General features: G+C 36.3%; 2 protein-coding genes across 4 annotated transcripts; both read right to left on the reverse strand.

Annotated features, from left to right (window-relative positions):
• Window positions 1–2134: 2134 nt before the first annotated feature.
• Window positions 2135–5384, reverse strand: LOC140785127 (stem-specific protein TSJT1-like). The gene is made up of 4 exons (XM_073132877.1): window positions 5050–5384; window positions 3852–4092; window positions 2611–2731; window positions 2135–2509 (listed from the first exon to the last, which is right to left on the reverse strand). The coding sequence occupies exons 1-4, from the start codon at window positions 5247–5249 to the stop codon at window positions 2322–2324; spliced, it is 750 nt and encodes a 249-aa protein (XP_072988978.1). The 5' UTR covers window positions 5250–5384; the 3' UTR covers window positions 2135–2321.
• A 695-nt stretch (window positions 5385–6079) lies between these two features.
• LOC140785126 (heat stress transcription factor A-2b-like) lies at window positions 6080–8784 on the reverse strand. 3 transcript variants are annotated; one of them, XR_012108384.1, is made up of 3 exons: window positions 8043–8184; window positions 7630–7727; window positions 7231–7370 (listed from the first exon to the last, which is right to left on the reverse strand). XR_012108384.1 is itself a non-coding variant. In XM_073132875.1 (2 exons), exons 1-2 carry the CDS (start codon window positions 8316–8318, stop codon window positions 6696–6698), a joined length of 951 nt encoding a protein of 316 aa, XP_072988976.1. In that variant the 5' UTR covers window positions 8319–8784; the 3' UTR covers window positions 6080–6695. The 3 variants fall into 3 exon arrangements, 1 of the variants encoding a protein (XP_072988976.1); XR_012108383.1 differs by having other exon boundaries at window positions 7235–7370; window positions 7623–7727; XM_073132875.1 differs by lacking the exon at window positions 7630–7727 and having other exon boundaries at window positions 6080–7370; window positions 8043–8784.
• Between the last annotated feature and the right edge of the window lie 470 nt (window positions 8785–9254).

A 9254-nucleotide genomic window follows, 5' to 3' on the forward strand; every position in this document is an offset into this window, starting at 1 on the left:
CGATGAGGAAAAAAGAAAAGGATCAGCTGTCACCAATAGAAAGAGAACTACTGGAGCATAATTTTTAGCCACCACCGAACTTTAATCTTATCACTAACAGTGACACTTCTTGTCATTCTTGCAGCCGATCCCCAGTGATTGTACTTTTCTTTTTCAGAAATTTTTTCAATTATTGTACCCACTAACTTATATGTGTAGTTTGAGTCATCTTCTAATTATCATTATTTTATCTATTTTTTTTTTCCTAGATCATAAGTTCATAGCTAATCTTTTCAAAATAGAATCTCAGTCTCAACTTCAGTATTTCAAATTCGAACCAATAATCTTTTTCATTAGCTGGTAGAATCTGACACCATAATCTTTCATTTGTTCTCTATTGTCTTTGACTCCATTTAAATAGAGATTTAAGTAACCTGAGAAAGAAAATTGTGCTATATCTATATGACATATATACAAAGGTAGGTGAAGTAACTTGGATGAGACCCCAAGAGTACTGCCTTATTAAGAATGGCAGCTCTAGGTTAGTTTGTTGATAGCGACGCTGCAACAACAAAATCTAAGGGGATAGATTTGATCCATATATTAATAAGAACATAGAGAGGGGCACACTAGCTCAGTTTTGAAGATAACAAGGTAAGAAGACTCCCCAAGAAGATGCCAATTTGTCACCTACCTTCATGTTTACAAAGCCAAATGTCAGGGGGAATACAACTTGAAAAGTAAAAGTTTCTTTTATTTTATTAAAACTTGAAAAGTAAAAGTTGCACAATTGAATGTGAGAAATGATATTTATAAAGCAAAATATTATTATGTACAGAGTAAATTTTCAAAATAATAAAAGTGGTCCCCTATATGATAGTAAAATAAAATCTATGCATGTTATATGCGTATTATTTTACGTATCTCGGTAAAATTGAAAGTGTATTTTTTGCATAATTTTTGTGTATAGTTTTAAGACACGACAACTCTTTTTTATTAGGGTTGAAAGTGTATTTTTTGCATAATTTTTGTGTATAGTTTTAAGACACGACAACTCTTTTTTATTAGGGTTAAAATATATAAAGAGTTCTGAGAGTGTAATTCAAAAACCGTTAAGACTATAATTAAAGATTTTTTTTCATGCAAATTACTTGTGCGTAAAAGCAATTTACTCATTGCACATTTTTTTTATATCCTAAACTAATTTATGTACTTATAATTAATACAAAACTGTCAAAAAATTTATCCCTCTAAATAGAGCCCAGCCTTATTTACTAAAATGCCTATGTTATATTTGCCTGACAAACTAAAACTAATCAGGGAGAAAGATAATTTACACATTTTTAGCCATTTTATATATTTGTTATAACAAGTTATTTTGATAATTTGGGACTCTATTAATTTGGACGGAACAGGAACTAAATTGGTAAAAAAAAAATTGTTTAGGATAAAGTCATTTAGAGCATAAGTAAATATATATATGGAATTATCTTTGAGTTCATAGTGAGAATCCTACTTTCCTTCTTTTGTAAATGGATTTTTGAAATAATAATAGAGTTGTTACCCTGGTGGGAACTGGGAAGTAAATATCAACCTTTTCACATATTCAAAACATCAAAAGTTGCCTATTTAAAAGGTCATCATGACAACAATGAGGAAACTGTTAATGATGATTAAAATGAAACATATTTTACAGCTGAAAGAAACATTAGCATACAGAAAAATGAGGGAATAAACAATTGACATCACAATACCGAGAAATCAGAACAGAGAGTTAGCCCTTACAGCTATGAACTGTTTGTGCAACTCGTCCATATTATGAGATGCAGAAATGTTTACATACCGATAAAATTTTCTAACACATGGAAATTATAGAATTTGGATGCATACAGAAGCAACAATTCCTCTTATGTAATGCAAATGGCTGAGACATCAGTTCTCAAGCCCTATTGCTAATCCTCATTCAGCCATTCGAGCAATTGGAACATCACAACCATAAACATAACACCTGTTTCGGCCCACACAAAATACATACGATATAATCGCAGAAGACATGCTATCACGGAAAAGTACTTATTATTCTTAGTCATCCAATGCAGTAGTTAAATCAAGAATAACTTGAAGGCAGGCATTATTCAGAGAAGGCAGCATAATCTACGAGAACTACAAGACATTATCTTTTCTGGGCCTAGATTTATTTGCCACATGGAAGTGGGAGAAGTGTAACAGGCCCGCAGGGTAGCCAGATTTATACAGAGCTGGATACCTAATGCGATATAAAAGGACAACTGATTTCAAAATCTTAATCATTCATATAGATCCGCTAGAACATAATTGATAGATCAATACTGTGAAGCCCAATTTGCAGCACTTCCAACCCTGGGCATGCCTGATTCCTTCTTAGCTTTGGCATCAACCTTGTAGGTAGCACCACATACATCTCCTTGGCTGTCAACCCTTGGCACAGGCTTAACTTCATTCAGAGGATGTTCAAAGCTCTGCAAGCCTCCAGAGGTTGTGAAGAAGCAACCTGATTGAGTCACAGCAAAGTTAATAAGGACCAATCTAGAGGAGGAACGAAAAATTCAAAGCAGAATCTCATAATAATTAATTGCACATTGTTATAGCTACCTTTCGGGAATGGAGCAAAGGACTTTCCACAGCATTTTTTAACAATATCCATGTCATCAGTGAAAACAAGATGACCTTCTGAATTGGTTCCCCAGAAAAAGGGAACACTAGCTTCAGCATCCTGTAAAAATTATGGGGTGAGAATGATTTTTTACTCTTTCAAAAGGAGTTGAGACTGAGTTGATTACTAACCAGACTACTAATAACAAAGCAATACATATACAAGAAGCTACAAATTAAATTAAATTCTTTCTTTTACTTCTTTTCATTTTCAGAATACCCTGTACCCATTAAATTTTCAGCTGTCTGCCTCTAGCAAAAGGAGTTTACATCCAACAGCCAGCCAAAAGCTATTTCAGAGATTCAACATTGTGATGAGCATATCTAATACTATTAGTATCCCTAGCAACAGGAATAAAATGCAACAAAGAACTATCGAGGATTTAAAATGCTGAAGTTCGCCAGTGATGATAACTGGATAAATTCAGAGTGAGTACTGAATATCTTCAGTAGATCATTATAGAATTAGGGCAGTAAAATTGTTGTAATACTCTTTGATCTATTAAAATTTTTCTTCAACTGAAGCAATTTTGACAAAATGACTGCATGCATCTATCACCTTGGTTTGGTTGAATTAGTTTCTGTTTCTAATAAAAATATAAGATGCTTAAGGTTTTACTATTAAACATGCATATAGTAGCTCATCTCTTGATATAACTTTGTCACAATTGAGAGCAAGATACCATGACCTAAAGTTGAAGATTTTCTTTATGATAAATCAAGAAAAAGATAGGTGCATACTGTTATTCAACAAGGACAAATAGATTACTAACCAATAAGAACCATGACAGGTCCAGTGCGAATTTACAGAGAAGAGAACATCATATTGCATACTAGGATTACAAAATTCAGAAAGTCCGATAGAAAGCATCTGATGGAGAATAAAGAAAGACGGGTGGATGGAATTCAAAAACTTGTACCGAACAACTGAGAATGATTTCTACTGATTTAACAGATAACTGTTTCCTAGAAAGAAGAGTTTCTAGCAAAACCAAAGTGAACCTAGAAAGGAATCTAAAGATCAACCTGAAGTAGCCATTCATTTTGTCTCTTCTATCATCTGTTCATTACTCTCACATTTCAATGATCAATAGAACGTTTGCAGCATTGTTCTATTGAAATATTCCAATGTTTACTTCTTAAGGAGAAAGAAAATTGGTGCTAATTATACTGTTACTTACAGCGGCAACAAAGGTGCAGTTTGATGAGCTATCAAACAGAACAAATGCAAATTTTCCATTCAAATCTCTCACAACTTGGTCTGCAGGGTACGGTCCTCTGTCCCTTAAAGTTCTGTAAGCTTCAATTACTATGATAACTTCATTTACACTCTTGCTCAATCCATACTGTTGCTTTAGTGTGGCAATATTTCCAATGTGTCCTTGAAACAAGCAGAATATATCATCAACGGCAGCAAATGACCTGTGTAGCAAGTTAGCGATGTGAATTAAAAAGAGAACAAAAAAAATCATTGCCATGATTAAAGAGAGAAAAGTAATCATAGGCATGCCACATGTAATAGGTCATTGCAAGAAGAAAATCATAGGAAAAGGTGTTGAAATCACCTCTGCAAGTCCTGAACAGACAAGACAAGAATGCCAAAAGTTAAGATTGACAGAAAACAAGCTCATAGTAGGATTAAAGATAGGAACGCTGTATATTAGCAGACACCTTGATACAGACCCCATCTATCAAGTATAAACAGCATGATATACATGCATCTAAAGAATTAAACCATCACGAAAGCAAAAAAGGAATTTATCCAGAATAGACAAAGGAACTTCACGCACAGAGAGAAAAGATTAAATTATATCAGGAACTTACAATTTAATTATATGAAGGAACTACAAGATAATTTTGTTTTAAATATATTCTCCTTCACTAACTATTTGCCAATTTCGGGCCAAAACCTATTTCCATCGCAAAACAGGGCCACTTTCCCTTTGCTCAACTCACAAAACCTCAGTTATCCCCCGAATCTGAAAAATATAACCTACCTATTAGTTCGGAGTCAAACGCTAAAGATTAAGAAGAAGAAAACTAATTACTACAATTAACTAATCAGGCATCAGGAACCATAATTATCTCGCAAAATCTGCACACTAGTATTTTAAGTACACGCCTATCAATAAGAATAAGCAATCAAAAGTGCTCTGTTTCCAAAATGAAAATTTTCCGCAAGAATGTCACAAAATGGTGAAATAGACAAAGACTAAAGATGCATTTCTCCCGTTGAGAAAACTAGAACAATTTCTTCCGTTACGAAATCCGGATCTTGGTCATCTTCAACAGTTGAAAGAAAAATAAGTACTAAAAGAAATAGAATGTCTGATCCAAAGACTAAAAAAACAATTTTTCCCCTAAAAAGTTTCAAACAACCTTGGAAGGAGAGGGTCTTGCTTCTCCGAGGAGTAAGACATGAATCCGGCAGAGCCCAGGTTTATGGTCACGGCTCCCTCGCGCGACGACGAGAAGTGCTCCACAATCGCCGCCGCTCCACCGCTGCCCTTCTCCTCCGCCTCCGGCTGCCGTAGCCCCTCTGGGCTCTTCGCCACCGTCCGATCGAACACCGCCAACATCCTTCGCCGTCGATCTGGTCAGATCTCTCTTGTCTCGCTTCTCTTTTTGGTTGCGATCGTTTTATTGAAAAGGTTCATCGTTGTCTTAATAAGCCAATTTATTCCTAACATACCCTTAGGCTTGGTATAGTATTTGCTCGACTACGAAGCTTTGCTGGAGTGAAATATATCTGAAACATTGGGGACAAGAGCGGAAAATAGCGGAAATATCGGCGTTGTTTGGTCGTCGCGTAACCTGGAAGCATAACTGTATATCGAAACATAATTAAGCAAAAAAATAAATAAAAATTCCACATCACCACCTACGTTTAAATCTTATTACGAACTCGTCCTTATTATATAAACCGACCCATTTTAATCTATAAAGTTTGGTTTTTGGATTCCATGTCTATGTATTTCAATTAATGATAAAAGAGCTTTGATTTGTAGTCTATGTGAAAGATAGCAGTTAGCCATGGGCTCTGTGGGGTTCCTAGTGGGAAATTATTAAGAAACATCGCTAGATTTTCAAAGTTGATATTTATAATATGAACACTCATGAAAATCCTTGTTTTTATATGGATAACAGCAAAATTTTAATTCGCTTAATAATAGGAAGTGCATACATTACTATTCTCTAAAGGCATTTTTTAATATAATTTTAACATAATTATCAAAAAATAATTAGAAGGATATCTATGCAAAATCAGTATGTTTTGAAAGGTACGCACGCAGGTATAAAATTTAGAAGAGCATATAAATAATAAGAAGCTTATGAGAGGTTTACATGCACACAAAAAAAAAAAAAAAAAAAAAAAAAAAAAAAAAAAAACCATTGTACCTATAGGCCATTGCGTAATAATGTATGCTAGCATTACAGAGCAATTATCATTTGATCTTTGATAATACTCTGAAGCAAACCAGGGAAGAGAGATGGAATGCCTGGAAAGCAGCTTTACATTAGTATCTATTACAGAATAGTTTACATTACTATTGTACGTATAAAAATAGTTTACATTACTATTGTGCAAATAAAAAGGCCACTTTCATGACAAAAGAGGTTTTGGTTCAGTGCTATTGTTCCCTATTACTTAGAACATGAAAGTAAACCTCCAAAAGAGAGGGAACTTTTATAGCAGGACGCCAGGACCTTTCCATCTCTTCTAGTTGGAGGGAGTGACGAAATAACACAGGAAGCAAGGCAAACTGGAAGGTGTGCTTCCAATGAGGATATAATTTGATCATGGTTGCATAATGAAGGTGAAGCAAGACCGAAGGCCACAATGTGAATGACGCAATGCACTTTCTTGTCTCAGAATCTACCAGCCAAATTTGGCAGCCCTGCCTAGTTGTTGAGTATGTTCAATATGATAGCAAAATCACCTGATCATATTGAAGACTGAAGTGCTATATATCCATATGCGACGAATAATAAACAAGAGCAAATGAAAATACAGCTGATTCATGTCAGCCTCGATTGCTTCTTCGCTCAGTAGCAGATCTACCTTTCTCCTCACCAAGCTCTTCATTAATCAATTCCTCCCAAAGATCATCATTCAACTCCCTATCTGATTTGAGTTCTGGTTGATCTTCTCCTCCAGAGCCATCCATCTCTAGGACTAAACTCTCAAAGTCTGATGCTGTATAGAACCCTTGCAGTGGCTCAAGTGCCAGACTGGTACTAGTTCCCATATCACCATATTCAGGTGCCCAATCTATTAGTTTTGTTTTCTTGGAAATGCCTCTTTCAAGCTCACTCCTTTTCTTGTTCCGAGAAATCAATTGCTGTAGGTACTCCGGTTTCCACATAACTTGGGCTAAAAATGCCACCATGCTCTGCTGATTCTGCTCTATTCCTTGTAGCCTTTTTTCCATCGCTCTCAGATGGGCTCTAGTAGTCTGCTGCTCCTGCCTAAACTTTGACAATTCTGCCATTAAAGATTGCTTTTCCTGCTTTAATCTGTTGAGTTCTCCTCCGTAACCAAATTGCTGAACCTCAAGGCATGGCCCAAGAAATTTCTGTTGAAGAGTAGGATGGGAGAGTGGTTTTCTCCTTTTTATCGTCTTCAGAAGATGCTTCTGGCCCTTCAGGAATCCCTCGTTAGCAAATTCCCATCTATCAGGATCCACCTTTCTGAAACCCTACAGGAACCAAATCTGAAATTGGTACTGCAGCACATTACAAGGAGGTAAATTATGGCTAAAATGTCACAAAAAAGATTCAGTCAGTCATTATCCTGCCATTGACATTATGCAACAAATGGACTACAGTGAAAAATGCATCGACAGGAGCTAAAATCACGGCAGACAAATTGATCGAAATCATATGTATGATAGCAACAATACAAGTCCAAAAGTATACTAACAAGGAGTACAATAAGTAGAGAAGCACACCTGTTACCTCTTAATGTCACACACAGAAAGTCAGTTCGGTAGCAATAGTTTGTGTGTTTCTTCTATTCTTCTTCTTCATCTATCATCTTCTTTGTTCATCTTCTTCTATTAATTTTGTAGACAAACAAAAAACATAAAACATATCATTCCCTCGTGTAGCTTCCATTTTCTTTTTTCAAATTTATGTCAAAGAAATTCATAAATAAGTGTGTTTAGGTGCTAATTTGATCATCTTGGCCGAATCAACCAAATATTAGGATTTTACACATCAAGAAGGAGAAAAACATAATGAGAACGCCATTAATTAAAGACAGCATGTAAGTAGTACTCCTCTAACTGGAATCACAGTCCAACACAAACCTAGTTAACAATTTAGCTTCCAAAACCTACAAGAGATCTGAGAGAGGTGTAAGTATTTACATATGTGCTGAGCTGCCTGACAAAGCTAGAGAAGTTATTGTGCTTGAAGTATCTTGGAAGCAGAGTCATCGCAAAAGCGTGAGGATCCAAAACCACAAAGCTGTTCTTCGTCCGGCTCCACGTCACCACTCCGTCGGTGACCGGGTCGTCGATCATCTCATAAGTCTTCGTGAGAAAAGGCGGCGACCCCGATTCGTACAATCCTTCCATTGGCCTAGGAGGAGAAGACCCCTGCCCTGGGTACTCCTCTTTCACTGGGTTCAGCTCAGGGTTCATTGGATGAGCTGCACCAAGCTGCGATTTTGATGCGAGAAATGGAGCCTGATAGATGAATTCGAGATGGGTTTCAGTAGAAATTTAGAATTAGACCGTAAGAGTGAGGAGGAGCAAGAAAGGCGCGAGTTTTATGATAAAAATCGAATCCAAGGAAAGAGAAAGGAGCCAGGACCAAGTTGCGACTTTTGACTCGAGAAACAGGACCCAATCGTGGAAATCGAGATTGGTTTCACTGGAAACTTAGGATTAACGCGTAAGAGAAGAAAGAAGGAGTAAGAACCGAAGGAGGCAGCAAGAATTGCGGGACTTCTACGACCAAATTGAGAAGTGTTGGAAGCCACGAAGGAGAAGAAAAGCTTGGAATCAAGGAGACAGACTAAAAGAGGCTTAAAGAGAAGTAAACGAGCGGCGGCGACTAAGCTTTGTAATTGGAAGGTGAGCTCTGTCGCGGTGCGAAGTGAACGGTGGAAGGTTCTGGAACTGGAGAGCGGTGAGAAGAATACGCTTACCGCATCACGTGTGGCTCATACCCCCTACGTCGTTTACAAATAACACCCTATACTTATGCATATTTACTCTTTACAAAAGACTACTAATTCGTAATACTGCATCAAGGTAACCACAATATTGAAAAGACTTGAAGATGCCAGATGCAATTTTTTTAAATTTTTAATTTTTGCCATCAACTCAAACAGAATTTAAGTTTGAGTTGGATGTTTCTTTTGCTCATTTTACAAGAAAACTCGGTGAGATTTGCAAATACGAAGGAAAAAAAAAAGTGTATGATTTAATACTTTTAGAAACTGAGCATATATATTTTATTAAAGTAGATGCATATTATTTTATGCTGTATGGACGAATAATATAGAGAACACGCACAAAAGCCTAATCTTGCAATTTTAATAGCTTTAAGAACTTTCTAATGCAAATGCCCCC

This window comes from Typha latifolia, chromosome 3 (assembly GCF_019914945.1).
Source record: "Typha latifolia isolate L0001 chromosome 3, TyphaL0001v2, whole genome shotgun sequence".
Classification (NCBI taxonomy): domain Eukaryota; kingdom Viridiplantae; phylum Streptophyta; class Magnoliopsida; order Poales; family Typhaceae; genus Typha; species Typha latifolia.

Excerpts from the sequence above, each read along its gene's own strand:
- LOC140785127 (XM_073132877.1), bottom strand. The coding sequence starts at position 5,249 with ATGTTGGCGGTGTTCGATCGGACGGTGGCGAAGAGCCCAGAGGGGCTA. Across the intron at positions 2,732-3,851 it reads ACTGCACCTTTGTTGCCGCT|GATGCTGAAGCTAGTGTTCC; the intron begins GTAAGTAACAGT and ends TAATTTTTACAG. Across the intron at positions 2,510-2,610 it reads CTTTGCTCCATTCCCGAAAG|GTTGCTTCTTCACAACCTCT; the intron begins GTAGCTATAACA and ends TGACTCAATCAG.
- LOC140785126 (XM_073132875.1), bottom strand. The coding sequence starts at position 8,318 with ATGAACCCTGAGCTGAACCCAGTGAAAGAGGAGTACCCAGGGCAGGGG. Across the intron at positions 7,371-8,042 it reads TCAGGCAGCTCAGCACATAT|GGTTTCAGAAAGGTGGATCC; the intron begins GTAAATACTTAC and ends TGGTTCCTGTAG.